The sequence below is a fragment of the Phycodurus eques genome, chromosome 4 (genome assembly GCF_024500275.1).
Source record: "Phycodurus eques isolate BA_2022a chromosome 4, UOR_Pequ_1.1, whole genome shotgun sequence".
NCBI classification, from domain to species: Eukaryota; Metazoa; Chordata; class Actinopteri; order Syngnathiformes; family Syngnathidae; genus Phycodurus; species Phycodurus eques.
The window spans coordinates 26,945,568-26,960,671 of NC_084528.1; the positions used below are offsets into that span (position 1 = coordinate 26,945,568).

General features: G+C 42.7%; 1 protein-coding gene across 1 annotated transcript in view; it reads left to right on the forward strand.

The window, feature by feature from the left end:
* Positions 1-14,187, forward strand: part of LOC133401662 (hairy/enhancer-of-split related with YRPW motif protein 1-like) — a 27,612-nt gene extending 13,425 nt beyond the window's left edge. Inside the window, exons 2-6 of the mRNA XM_061674892.1 lie at positions 10,500-10,752; positions 10,871-10,946; positions 11,078-11,161; positions 11,868-11,949; positions 13,222-14,187. Coding sequence (XP_061530876.1) covers positions 10,592-10,752; positions 10,871-10,946; positions 11,078-11,161; positions 11,868-11,949; positions 13,222-13,790 — 972 coding nt within the window. The 5' untranslated portion in view covers positions 10,500-10,591 and the 3' untranslated portion in view covers positions 13,791-14,187. The remainder of the gene's footprint in view (positions 1-10,499; positions 10,753-10,870; positions 10,947-11,077; positions 11,162-11,867; positions 11,950-13,221) is intronic.
* The last annotated feature ends 917 nt before the right edge of the window (positions 14,188-15,104 follow it).

Sequence of the window (15,104 nt, forward strand, 5' to 3'; positions counted from 1 at the left end):
AACCTATACTCAGTCGTAACTTTTATGACAAATGGCTAAAGTGTATTTTAAGGATTACTATCGACTCACGCATGCACCTCACGTATCTCACGTTTTAATATTCCTGAGTTGCACTACTGTAAAAAGAAGTGAACTATTTTCATTTGTAAAATGTAAAAACGTCAACTCACTCTACCTTAAGTTTACAAGTACGAGTGTTTTATGGTAACGGTGGTGTCTTGCCGCTTTGTATGTGAGTCCACATATTTCACGTAACTGCCATCTGTGTACTGTAGTAGTTCACTATTATGTGATGAAAGTCAAGGTCGAAGTCGATTCATAGATACTGTCAGATATTTTTCAGCACGGTTCAGTGAGCTGTCCTTACCTTTTTTCGAGCCACGGACCAGTTTCGCGTAAAGACATATGTCGACGTACAAACTTTAAAACAAATGATTGAAAATACAACTCTCACCATTACGGTAGGTGTAGTTGCTGCAATGAGTGGTAGTCCTAGTCATATGCATGTTTACTCTTCGACAAACCAGCTGGTCTCATCTTGTGTTCCATATCATAGCGTGTTGTATGATAGGATATCGTAGGCAGGCTTTAAAAAAATTAAGCATTTCTCTGTTTCAATTCTACCTGTACTAGCGGTCTCATTTTTGTTATAATACATATGTACACGCTTGTAGCATAGTACGGCCGTATATAGGCAAATGTCGTGATTTTGGCGCATCTTACGTTGTGATATAAACGAAGTACTCGTAATCACGAAGCCGTTGGCTGCGCATGATTGGACACAACGTTCTGGCGACGAAGATTGAGCTTCACTTTAGGCTGCTGCCCTTGTTCCTCCCCACCAGTCCTGTGGTCCCGCTGGTATGAATATTTTAAGACTCGCGGCGATTGGAATAGCTGTAGCTAGCGAGTATCTCATCTGCTTTTCCACAACCAGCTTATTTTTTGGCTCCCAGACCTGCGCAGATGTACGGAGACTGCGTCGCCTTGTTCGCCGGACATTTCATTGAGGTAGTCCTGCGAGAGCAAAAGTCAAAAGTCCTCTGTGAACTGGCCAATTGGAAGAGGAGGTGCCAAAACATGTAATTAGCAATTAATCGACTTCAAAGCATTAAACAGAGTTGAAAAGTTGACTAATCGGTTCGACCCCAAGTACTTTTCTTCTATTTCTGCGTATTTTGTAATAGGTATCACAACAAAGCTACAAAAAACCAAAGAGAAAGCAAAACACAGGTAGAGTTCATGTCTTAATTGCTCACTGAACTGAGATTTCGTGCTTTGTCATGCATGACATGAGGCAGTTCAGACAGAATTTGTTTTGTGACTTTCGAGGCTTATCCTGAAGTGTTCGATCACGGGCACGTTGGACCTTAGAGGCGACACTGTACATTCTATCTTTGATAGGTCTAAAGGCCTGCGATAAATCAAATCTCCTTTGGGATAATAACAATAATAATGTTGAGTTGATTAAAGAGCAAGACTAATGAACAGATGACTTATCATCTGCAGACGCTCAACGTACATCAAAGGCTATGTGCCTGAAATAGAACATGTGAAGTTCGGCATGGAAATAAGAGTAAATAGAACAGGCATAGGCAGACCGAAATGACAAAGGAGTGAAAAGTGGGGATGTTTGGGCGATTGGGCTGCAGAGCGAGGAGTAAAAGGAGGCTGTGCTAACGGGCCTGCTGTAGCTCACTGGCAGTTTGACTGCAGCAGAGAGTAATGGGGCTGGCAGGGCGGAATCAATTACTGGCCACAACAAATTTTCCCACAGGATCGGAGCTTGGGAAAGCCGTGCTTTACTGCAATGCAGACAGCTGGCACTGAGCATCCACTGGGAAAGGAGCCGGCTTGCGAAGAAATGTTTTCATATCAACGTCTGTAACTCACCATAGTTTGATGCTTTTCTGTTGCTATGCCAAATATTATTGATTATTGTCATAAATAGTTTTAATCGGATAGACTGTTAACATTTACAGCACAAAAGTGGCCCGCTTGCTTTAAACCTGAAGATACATTTCAATTAAGGCGCCAACATCCCCCCACACACTTCTCCACACACACACACACACACACACACACACACTTCTCCACACACACACACACAACTCCATTGATATGCAAACAATGTTTTTCCTGCGGCGACACAATGTGTGGCCTTAAAAGTAGCCGGCTCCACAGTCCTGCTTTCTGTGCAGGGGGACATCACGTGCTGTCTCCTGTTGCGCTTATTTGGAAAGCAGCCTTGTGATCTGCCATCTCTCCTTTGTGGACATGCTAAGTTAATGGGGAGCATACTTGTAAACGGCATGGGCACGGTCGTTGAGGGAGCGTGCGCTATTGTGAAAAAAGAATGGAACGGTTACAACAAGCTAGTGAATTTAAAAAAACATTTCTTTACGCTTATGAAAAGTTTCACATTTAAGATGGTTACGTTGCCCCAATGTTTCCCTTTCACATGGACCTACAAAAACAACGGAATGTGTAATAATTCAGTTACAATACCGTAGGTGATGTCCAATAGTACAAAGTGCAAATACCGAAGTAGATTTCTCGTGTTTTTAGGATATCTACACTTTTTATTACCATCGATGGAAAACGGGGATAGCAGCAAAATGGAGGATCATGAACCAGGGAGGATTAACGGCAACAAATTTGGGGAAGCACGATATTCCCTATCTAGGGCCTTATTTAACAAATTTGTTGTCGGCTCCAAGAATGATTCGTGACAAATGTGTTGTCTTGTGCCAACCTCAAGATTCCAGTGTAATTTTATTTTTGTTTACTATGAAAAAACATATTCAAATATGTGGTGTATTTTCTTCAGTGGTTATTAACTGATTTAGCACTTTTTGTTACTCATTTCAAAATGTTAGCAAAGCTACGTGAGCATAATGTTATGTCTCTTGGTTCCATCCATCCATTTTCTGAACCGCTTCTCCTCACTGGGGTCGCGGGCGTGCTGGAGCCTATCCCAGCTATCATCGGGAAGGAGGCGGGGTACACCCTGAACTGGTTGCCAGCCAATCGCAGGGCACATACAAACAACCATTGGCACTCATATTCACACCTACGGGCAATTTAGAGTTGTCAATTAACCGACCATGCATGTTTTTGGGATGTGGGAGGAAACCGGAGTGCCCGGAGAAAACCCACGCAGGCACGGGGAGAACATGCAAACTCCACACAGGCTGGGCCGGGGATTGAACCCGGGTCCGCAGAACTGTGAGGCTGACGCTCTAACCAGTCGGCCGCCGTGCCGCCGTGTCTCTTGGTTTAAAAAAAAAATTATACGCAATATGGAACGTGATTTTTTTTTTCCAGAACATATGCAAAACAAATCAACACAGTCAAGGTCACAAAAGAAAAGAAAAACAAAAAAAGGAAGCCGTAGATTTCATCGATACAAATGTACATGTTCAAAATCGAAAAACAGTTTTAACCAACCATTATCTTGAAAAACACAAACACTAAAACAAGTGCTGTTGTCGACCATTCTTGTTTTGGTTGTAATGTCCTCCTCCCCCACGCTTAACACTGAACACACGCATATACTTTTTTTGTCGCAGTCAGTGTCCCACAACTTCCATTTTAAGATCAATTTTTAAATGTTTGCATATCCGTTGTCGACAGCTACATTGAAACAGTTTTTTCCAAAACTATATTGGGTCAAGAATCCCTTTGGGGAATTGACATTACATTTGTAATAACATTTGAACCTGTGCCCAACCACTATCGTGCGCAACGCAGACACACATACCATTTGTAGCATTTATATGGAAACAATAATTTCGTCTTTTGCAAAAACATCCACTTGGAGACCTGATTTCAAATGTTTGCATTTCCACTCTTCAAAACGGTTAAGCTTGGCCCTGTTTTCTTGTAGACAAAAGCTGTGGCGTGCAAACACCTACTTACGGTAATCAACATTGTTTTGTTTAAACATTCTAACCAATGTGCAAGTGGTCACCCAAATCAGGAGAGGATGGTTTGATTGTTTATGTTTTGTGAGTAACTCAAAACTTTGTTATGGGCGCCTGACGCTGAGATGTCAGTGTCATTTTAACAATATGAGAAGCTGTCCTAAGAGGAGGGAAAAAATGGAAAAAAAAAACGATTTTGAGAACAAAACAAAGAAAGGAGGAAGTCAACACATCTTACCTATCCAAAAAGCACAATGAGAACTGATGCCAACAAAGGCAGGAAAGTAAAGAATGAGAAGTGGGGGTGGGAGAGACCCACTGTAGGAATGGGTCTCAAGCCTGGTCTTTTCCCTGCCCAATATAGAGCCTGGGTGCTGGCTAGAACTAGAGGGGGCAGCCAGGAAACTGTGCTTCATAGGATAACATTGTTGTATGAAAGCTGTCTGGGAGACATTTCCCTTTGTGGGACAAACTATTTACAACCAGCATGGGTGGCATTTGCTTTTTCTTGCATAATGCGCCATAGCCCAAGAGTATCTGTATAAGAATACCACACCTTTTGTGCATGCAGCTTCATTGAGTCAGTCCACCAACACACACGCACACACTTTAGCAGTTGTTGAATGACAGGTATAAGATATCAGCATTACACGCACACAGGATGCAGGCACGGCTGCGAGCGCTGCTGCTGCCGACAGCCTCAACGGTTGACATAGTAAATCAATCCTGATGGGAGGGCGGGTAGCACGGAGGCCAAGGAGGGGGTGGGCGAATGGTGGGGGGTTGGCGGCGGGACTCAGCCGGGCCTCTGTCAGACACGCTCAGCCACTCGGCCGGCCAGAGAGAGGGGGACTGTCGACGGGTGGGAGAACACTCGCCGGGAAGCGCTCACACGGAGATTGAGTTACCACGGAATTAGATCAGGGCTGTGGGAAACAGCACCTCCTAAACACACTCGCACACTCACGACCGCACACACATAAACACACGCAGACGCACCGGCACACACTCGGGCCGCACTCTTTGCACACTATAAAGGGTCACCAAGGGAAACCTGAGGGGAGATGGAGGAAGGCAGCTGGGCACACGCCAGTTTCAAACAAATGCTCGCTTATACCTCTTAGCTTCCTCGCTCGGTTTGAGGAGACGTTTCTACCAACTGAGTTCACCCGTGGTCAACAGGCGCCGCTTGGCTTCTTGAGGGGGAAAAAAAACAGAATAGATTATCACATAAGTCAAGTGGAGATTGAGAAAATGTTTGGATGCGGTGAGGTGAAATGTCAAGGATTCTGAGGGGAAAAACCTAATTATGTTTAATGGGCCAAAGGAATGCCAGCACTAATGTGAAGGACCTTGACAGTCAGGTGTGAGGAGAGTGGTTTGTGTCTGCATAATGGGTACCACATGACCCTGCATGTCCATTGGAGCTGATAGTGCTTTGGTATTATAATAGCATCAAAAACAATACTGAAGTCATGCCAAATATACTCAACTTATGCCCCATCTGGAAAAGTCAGTGAAGGGACTGTTGATGGTTTCGACTGGGTTAAGGGCAAGGAGAGGGCAGACACTAATGGAGCTGAACCTGTCCCATTACTGGCTTGACGGGGTTTTGAACTTTTGTTTGGATGGACAAAAGTATTGGGACACCTGGCCATACAGGAAGTGGAAATGGAAGAAAAAAATGGTCCACATGTTGCTGCTGCAGTACAGCTTCCATTCTTCTGGGAAGATGTTGGCGTGTGTTTGAAGGAAGGAGATTGTTGGGCTTGATATTGACACCCGCGGTTTCAGTCAGTATCTTGTCCTTGATCACATCATTGGACAGTCGTTTTTTGAAATAATAAATGGTAGCTGCAACCAAATTTTATTGACAACAATGTGTTCGTATTGAAATATCATTTGAGTGTGGGTAAAACAACATCTGTCATGTGAGCAATGTTGGAGAGAATAGAAGCCAACTTCCATCAACGCCTTCAGAAACGCATCAATGAAAACGGACACCACTTGATGAATGGTGAATGGTGACGAAACATCTGTCCGTTCTGCCCCAACCTGTAGTATTATTGGGTTTTTACTCATTTGAATCTAGCTCCAGATTTGCTCAACTGCATTGGAAACCACCTAGCATTGTAAGATAAGGGCAATGGTTGGAACATCGGTCACAACTGGGAAGTCTTCCGGTTCAATAGTGCTACAATACTGACCTTTGAGCAATACAGTTTTTTTTAATTCGTTTTTTTTTAATCTCGTCATTTCCAAATTTACACCAATGCAATAGTGATTTAAAAAAAGAATAGCGGCAAAGATGTTAGATGCAGCTCACTGGTAAGTGGTGGTATTTTTTTTAAGAGCAACACAAAAATAATTAAAACTCTCAGTGGCCTATTTTTAGAACAGCTTCACGGATTACTCATGAGGTCCTTTCCGTGTCTACCTGTTGCTCATGGGCACTGTGTCGGTGACTCAGAAGGCATCACCTAATCCAAGTTCGAGTTCACCTTCCTCACTTACTGTGACTCATTCAAATTTGCTTTTATGACCTTTGCTGGCACAGTCATGCTGGGACAGAAAAGGGTTTCGCTCAATACTACATATTCCAACCACATATGAAGCAGCCATACTGTAGATGGGAATGATAAAATGCATAAAACGTGCTGATAGTCCTGTTTTTTAGTGAAAGTGTGTGCTGACAGGAGCCTGATGGTGTAAACGGTCAACCCCCGCTCCACTCACTACTACATCAACAGGTCGAATGAAGCTTGCAAGTTGTATCTATCACCGCCGCAACCTGGCTGACAATCTGCCTGCCGGCCCGCAGTTGCTCCCTCTCGTCTGCACTTGTCTGGAAAACAACTGACCTGATGGACGGAGCAGGGAAACAGCTGCTCTTCTACGGGCTTCTGCAATGGAAGACAGCAGGAGGGTCACCCCCCCCCCCCCCCCCCCCCCACCCCCTTTGGCACCCCCCACCACCCCAGTGATGGCCTTACCAGACATGTCAGTGCAGGATTAAGCGCTTGACATTGTCTATGTCTTTCATCGCAACAGAAGGGGAAATGGAATTTGACTTTTCAATGATAGTGCCTATTTTATTGACCTGTCTGCATTTAGCTTCGGTACATGAGTTACATATCTATTTTAATATGATGTACACTTTTCATACATTAAAAGATCATTCCTTACATAGGAGGGACTGACAGGCAATTGTACATTTGTGTTCCTCATTAGAGCAAAGAGGGCAGCACGGTGGCAGCTTTATGGCAGCAATGTTTAAAGCAACGGGCCACTGACAAAATTCACAGAGAAGACACTCGAGAGTAAGAAGGAGAGGCAAGACAAAACTTTATTTATTTCAAATTTAAAACAGGTATATATTTTATTGTCTGTGTAGATTCTCAGTCATCCAGGTCATGGACAAAATGAACCACCCATCTGTTGCACACAAAATCATTGCGTTAAAAGGACAAAACCAACAAAACATGAATTTCACACCAAAAAAAACTAAATTCAATTAAATTAAAATTTACTGTAAGTGAATGTGAATTTTGCTGATGCCATTCCCCTTGGTAAGTGCCACTCTCATATCAGAGGAATGGACTACGTTGTGAAAATTTACAACAAACCCGGGTTAAGAAACACTGATCTAGAGACAGGGAGAAGAAAACAATGGTAATATTAGCCAACATCGCAATCGTTATTTTTGCAGCCCATAATTTACGACATAACAAAATAAAATGCCCACTTGACTACAAAACTACTAGGGGCAGATAATTTCCACATAAGTTTTAAGTTTAGCCTCTTGAGTGATTCTTCTTGTTGGCGACAACCTGATTGAAAGGATTACGACAAGCACGCATGCATCGAAGGAGCGCTCTTTCGAGTCCATCTTCAGAAAATGGTAGTTTCTAGCTCGAGACATATATCAGCAATACTCATCATTGCGCAATGACATTGGTTCGGAAAGGTTGAGCCGATTTCATGGAAAACAATGCTATCTCTTTCTATGTTTGAAAGGAAGCACTTTTTCATCTTGCCTTGATGGGATGATGTTTTCCACAAAGTTTAAGGAAAGCTGGTATTATCTGCTCCAGCCTTTCTGTGTGGAGTTTGCAGTTTTTCCTTGTGCTTACGTGGGTTTTCTCTGGGTACTTCGGCTTAGTTCCGTTTCCATGTTTGATGTGTGATTATCCATAGGTGTGAACGGTTGCTTGTCTAATTTTGCCCTATGATGTGACACCTTCTGTGAAGGTGTTTCAGGACCAGTCGGTCCACTGTGTGCTCAATGCTAGAAGAAGTGAATGAGCGAATTGTACCATTTTAATTGTGGGGTGTGGGCGACCTGCCATCGAGACTCAAAGGGCAAAAAGTGAAAGTAATTCTCACCAAAATGTAATTAGTTCTACATTTGTACATGTGCCACCCCAGTTTCATGGGAACTGCCTGTATAGTTTTTGCATAATCCTGCTAACTAAGACACAAACGCTCGCCTGCGTGGGCATAATTAGCACATCATCTGCGTATGTGGATGCCAGATTAGCTCCACCAAGGCACTTCTGTGTTTACCATCACTTATTTGAGCTTTTAAATAGTTTTATTGTTTTAAATTTGGACTTTGGTCTTTGTTGTTTTTCTATGACTCTATAGGAAAACACTATGGGAACCATGTTTTTCTAAATGACAACATTTGGAGATACATGCTTTTCAGTCAACAGCTTTGCTCATACAACCATGGAATGATCGTGTTTGATTTTTTGAATTCCAGTATATCCTTAATGAAGGTTGTGCTGACAAAAGCAGTCGTGTCTATCAATGTTTAAATGAAATGTTCTTTCTAACATTGTGGCCCACATGTGTGAAACTAAGGGGCTTTATGACGCAATTCAGGTCAACACCCCGGCGTTACCTACATATGCACTTTTATATATAAACATTAACTCGGCGTGTATCAGTTACACTTTAGAACACAGACGTGGAAAGCTACTGTGTTTTATATAGTGCGCCCTTTGACCCCGGCAGATTAGCGGGGTCAAAATGTTCTCACCTTCCATAGACCACCCGTGTCCCTGAGCAGCGTTGAATGACTGACACGCTTTCATAACGCGACGGCGTACACATGTCGGCGTGTATGTTTGTTCGTGTCGCTCATAAGCAAAACCTCCGTTCACACTTGCGTGAAGCCTGAGCCTCTAAAAACATTTCTCCTCGTCGTTCCCAGCCCCGGCGGGCCAACGCGCTCTGATTTGTGGATGAATGATTCCCTGGGAAGCTCAGTCAGTTGACCTGTTTGCAGTTTCCTAGGAGAGCCCGGGCAACGCCACCTCACTAATGTCGGGCCTCCCGACCGATTCGGAGCTGTGGCGGAATCGCGCAGCTGACGGCAAACAATGAACAACACACTCTGCTAATAGGCCGTGTGTCCTGCACAACAGCAAAGAGGGCTACCACTGACGCCCCCCCCCCCCCCCCCCCCCCCCAACCAACCCCACCCAACACTCAGCAGGAGAAGGAGGGCTTCAAGCCAGGAGGAACTGTCACTGGCAACCTCAATCTTTCCACAGGGAATCGTATGAGCATGATTAATTTATTTAACAGCAGTTTAGCTGTCTCGTGTTTTGATGATCTCATTTAATTGTGCGAGAGAGTCAAAAATAGTGGCAACGGCAGCTCTCAGTGTGATGCAGTATAATTTTATACCGCTGCAAATTATAACCACAATCATATCTAAATTGTTCAATTGATACTTCTCTGACAGCGGCGATCAAAAGTTAAGAATTGTTGTGTGCGTTGTGTTATGTGTCCCAAAGGAAAATGTTTTCTCAAGATGCTAACTACATTTTTGGATACATATGATTTTTCTTTTCATGAAAACATTTATTTTACTGTAGTGTCGTCAGAGTTCCTTTTTTTTTTTTTTGCTGTTCTTTCACAAATGTGTATTTCCCTCAAGCTGTCTTCGCCATTAACGGCACTGGAGGGAGCCTCATTATTTTGTTGCAATGCACCAGAGGGGTCTGCGATCGGTCGCGCCAGGATGTGGCAGCCATTTTGCATTCACACAATAGCAGACATCAAAAGAGATGGTTTGAAGGGCAGCGCATGAAAATCGAAAGCGTGAAAACATTCTTGCGATGAAGCTTTTTGTCTTTACCGTTCTGTACTTTTGTCTTTGCCGATACGCAAGAAGTGTATTTCAAAGGCCACCGCCATTTACTCTCGGTGGGTTCAATCAACAAAGCTGTGGCAAAATTCAAGTTGTTTTCATTGTTTATGATTTTGACCGTTCAAATTATATGAAAATGACGCATATATCAAAAATACGGTATATATTGACTACTGTTCAAAAGCTTGGGGTCACTTAGATATGTCCTTAATTAAAAAAAAAAAAAAAAAAAACATTTAGAATAGCCTTGACTGTAATTCTGATTCATGTCATCTTCATTGGAAAAAAAATGCTTTTCTATCAAAAGGAAAGTTATCCCCCAAACTTTTCATCTTTAGTCTAAATAATCTTTTAAAAAAGAAGAAACCAGGAGTAATAATCTCCAAATGCATATTGCTCCAATTTCATAGGTTGAAATTCGGTGAGTCACCACCCACGTGACCATGTGGGCCCCGCCCCCTCGAGAAGCACGTGAGCCCAGTTAAAGTGACGCAGAGTGGAGATGCTGTCACTTGTCCTCCACTCCGCGCTCGCTCCTCTTTTCCTTGCTCCTTTCTTCTCCTCTGGCGACGACATCATGAAGCGAAGCAGCAACTACAGCTCGTCCGAGAGCGACCTGGACGACAACATCGAAGTGGAGAAAGACAGCGGCGACGAAAATGGGTACCGCGTGTTCAAGTTTGTTCTATTTGGGAATTTCCAACTTTATATATATATATATATATATATATATATATATCTATCAAATATATATATATTCTTTTTATCATGTCGTTAACAGTCCGGCCGATTCTCACGGCTCAATGTCACCGTCCACTACCACCACTCAAGTTCAAGCCAGAAAACGACGCAGAGGAGTGAGTGCTCGTCCTATTTTTTTATTTATTTTATTATTATTATTTTTTATATAAAAATCTTTTCAATCGACTTCGCTCACCACATAGCGCCGAATTCTATTGTTTTTGTTTTGGGTTTTTTTCTCCTCTAGATAATTGAGAAAAGAAGACGTGACCGCATCAATAACAGCCTGTCAGAGCTTCGAAGACTGGTGCCGAGTGCTTTTGAGAAGCAGGTAAAAAAAAAAAAAAAAAAAAATGACATCGACGGTCTTGTGAGTTCCAAACAAGTTGCAGCTCGCTTTACGACGCGATTTGTGCGCAAGTCGGAGCGTACGTCGTAGTCTGTCTTAACGCACGCTTACACCGTAGTGGAGTCACAATGACAATAGATGTGTGTAGGATTTTAGTATGTTCTGGATTTGTATGGTTGTATATTTATGTAAACGATCAAATGAAAAGCAGCGTAAGCCAGTTCTGGACCACCGTAAATCGAGGACCCCCGCCCCCTTCTACATTGTTGATGTGAGTTCAAGTGCTAATGCAGGGTTTCTACCCCAATTATATATTTGTTCTCATGTATGGACTTAACGTTAACATACATCTATAAAATGTAATTCTAAAAGCATTATTTTGGGACTCTTAATATAAATTTCAAAAAAGGTCCTTTCCTGCTTTATGATCAATAAAACAGCAAATTTCACTTAAAATTTTTGTTGGGGCCTACCTCCTTTTATGCAATCATTCACAACATAATAAGAACCATCAGTGTTATTGTTTAAATATTCGTGCATGGTTTTAATGTTATCTGCTAGTGAAAGTGCGCAGTTCTGCTTACTGTGAACACGACTCCGATAAAAACTGAGCCGGGACCCATTTTGGGCCCGAAGCCTAATTAATGAAACGCGAATGAAATGTCTTTTCACTTTCTTGGCTGTGCAGGGCTCGGCAAAATTGGAAAAAGCGGAAATACTGCAAATGACTGTGGACCATTTGAAGATGTTGCATGCATCTGGAGGCAAAGGTATTTATCATTTCTGTCGTATGACGGCATATCGCATGATACAGTGGACCCTTGTTTATACGTTCCAGACACACCTGTAATAGGTGAACGTCAGTGACATAGAGAGACCATATTCCCCCAAAAATAATTTCTTATAGTTTTACCACTTCCACACTTGTGTAAACACATTTAAACTTTAACATTAATACACGCTTACACTTGTCAAAACACACTTTTTAAAGTAGTCCTTCGTGCCTGTTCTCACTCTCGCTCACTCAGTTCTCCAAATAAGAGGCGAAGCGTGCTTGCTTCAAGCTATTTCTTTGTCACTCCCAGTTGAAGTTTACTAACTAGTAAAGCATACGAGAATTAAACATTGTAGACTGAAACGCCAAAATGTTCAAGCAAGCCACATGCTGTAATTTCATCGAACGAAAAATAGCCGAAATGTGTGGTTCTCACACTTTTCACACAAAGTACCACTTCAAAAAATACTTAGTTCTACGAGTACCAACATAATGACTGACATTAAAATACAACAGCATAGTAGGCCTAAGTGTTGATAAAAAAAAAAAAAACAAGGCAGAGATTTTATTCCTAAAAAGTGTTTTCCATATTATTTTAAGCCACTGTGACATTATGCTCAGTTTGAACATGAACGCCGCACTTAAATATAGAAAATAAAACCCACTTTAAATGATTTGATTAAAATGTGTTCCAAATTTTAAATAATAAGTGATACCTAAATAAATCTTTACAAATGAACACTTAGACTAAATGCAAATGTACTAAACCTAAAAATCAAATGCAACTGAACTGGACTTTGGTGGTGATTCTTCTGTGTACCACTAGAGGGAGCCCATGTACCACTAGTGGTACTCATACCACAGTTTGAGAATCAATAGCCTAGATGTTACGGTTTTTATAAACCTTCAACCTACATAAAAATTGGGGGGAAAAAAAAAAAATCTGTGAGTAGGTGAGTCCACAGGTGCTATGTGGGGGTCCACTGTACTGTGATACCCTGAAGGGCTGTCCTCTTCTCCTTCTTCTTCTTCTTCCCGGTAATTACACAGCAGCTCTTTCAGTAGACCTCAGTGCTGCTGGGTATGTTGTGGCACAATGTGGTTACTACAATGACCAAAACATGGACTTGCTCGAAAACTGTAAAAAGCAATTGCTGAAATATTTGCGCTATGGCGGGGTAGCGAATGACGCATTGTGATGTAGTGTTGGTCCACTGTTTAACATGGTATTACGATGCGTCTTATTTAGCGACTGTCTCCCTGGCAGGGTACTTTGAGGCGCACGCCCTGGCGAAGGATTACCGCAGCCTGGGCTTCAGGGAGTGTTTGGCCGAGACGGCTCGCTTCCTGAGCATCGTGGAGGGCCGGGACGGCGCGGACCCCCTCCGCGTACGCCTGGTGTCCCACCTGAGCAACTACGCGTCTCAGAGGGAGGTGCAGGCCGGACTGGAACACTTAGCCTGGGGCTCGGCCTACGGCGGCGGCCCCGCTCCGCTCCCCCACCCGCTCCTCCTACAGCCCCCCCAGGGCAGGACGCCCGCATCTAGAGGAAACAGTCGCCCGCCCTCCGCGTCGCCCTCCGACACCTCGGCGACGTCCAGACTCCTGCCTCCGACGGAGTCTCTCAGGGCGCCCCCCAACAGCTCGTTACCCCTCGGCGTGCCCACCTCTAAGCTCTCGCCGCCCCTCCTGTCGTCCCTCTCCTCGCTGTCGGCCTTCCCCCTCTCTTTCGGCGCGTTCCCACTCGTGTCCCCGGCGGCCCTCGGCGCGGTCGGCCCCCCCTCCGCCCTGTCCAAGCCTTACAGGCCGTGGGGCACGGAGATTGGGGCCTTCTGAAGACAACAACTGGACCGAGGGGGGGCAACAGCTGACCTGGGCTACAAAGCACATGACCATCTGTTTTCCTAGCTATAATAGACAGGTGAACACAAGGAACTGGCCTTATTTTATTGTGTGTAAAGAATATTATTGCTGATGGACGCTACTTCCTATTTGTTTAGAAGAAGAACTGACCTCTGGATGATTGTATTTTATGAATTCAAATAGAGAACTAATTTAGCTAACATACAAACTGCGGTTTGAGGGCCGATACACATTATTGGACTCGATACTGAACCTTTTAAAGCTGTCGAAGAACCACATCACGTATGTAAGTATTTAATATAGAGTGAGATAATTCGGTCGGCTTGTTTATATCAGGACTATTTGCATCTGTAATATTTTTGTATCAATAAATCGGAATCAGAATCATCTTTATTGGCCAATTATGTTGAAACAAGGAATTTGTCTCCGTATGTAGCAAAGAAAAGACACTAACAAAATATACATTTAAGTATACACAAATGTACAAAGTACTGAGGGTCATTGGCAAATAATACAGTGTGCAGGATTGGAGAGAAAAAAATAATTAAATTGAATTTTGCAAATGATAAGTGAAAAATGAAACAGAAAATTACACCAACAATGCAAATTAAATGTGCTAATATTATGAACTATTTTTTATTTTTATTTTTTTTCCATGTTCTTCATATGACCCACACAACATCAGGTACATTTAATACATGCTTCTGTACAATATAATTTATTATTATTATTATTTTTTTTTTTACAAAGAAAATAATGCTTGCTTTTGTTTGACAATGTCACAGGTATTCATTCATTTACATTTTTATTATGTTTGTAGATTTGCATCTTAATTTTCTGCCTGTCATGAAGCTACAACCCCAATTCCAATGAAGTTGGGACGTTGTGTTAAACATAAATAAAAACAGAATACAATGATTTGCAAATCATCAACTTATATTCAATTGAATACAGTACAAAGACAAGATATTTAATGTTCAAACGGATAAACTACATTGTTTTTAGCAAATAATCATTAACTTAGAATTTTATGGCTGCAACAAGTTCCAAAAAAGCTGGGACAGGGTCATGTTTACCACTCTGTTACATCACCTTTTCTTTTAACAACATTCAATTAACGTTTGGGAACTGAGGACACTTAATTGTTGAAGCTTTGTAGGTGGAATTCTTTCCCATTCTTGCTTGATGTACAGCGTCAGCTGTTCAGCTGTTCAACAGTCCGGGGTCTCCGTCGTCGTATTTTACGCTTCATAACGCGGCACAGATTTTCAATGGGAGACAGGTCTG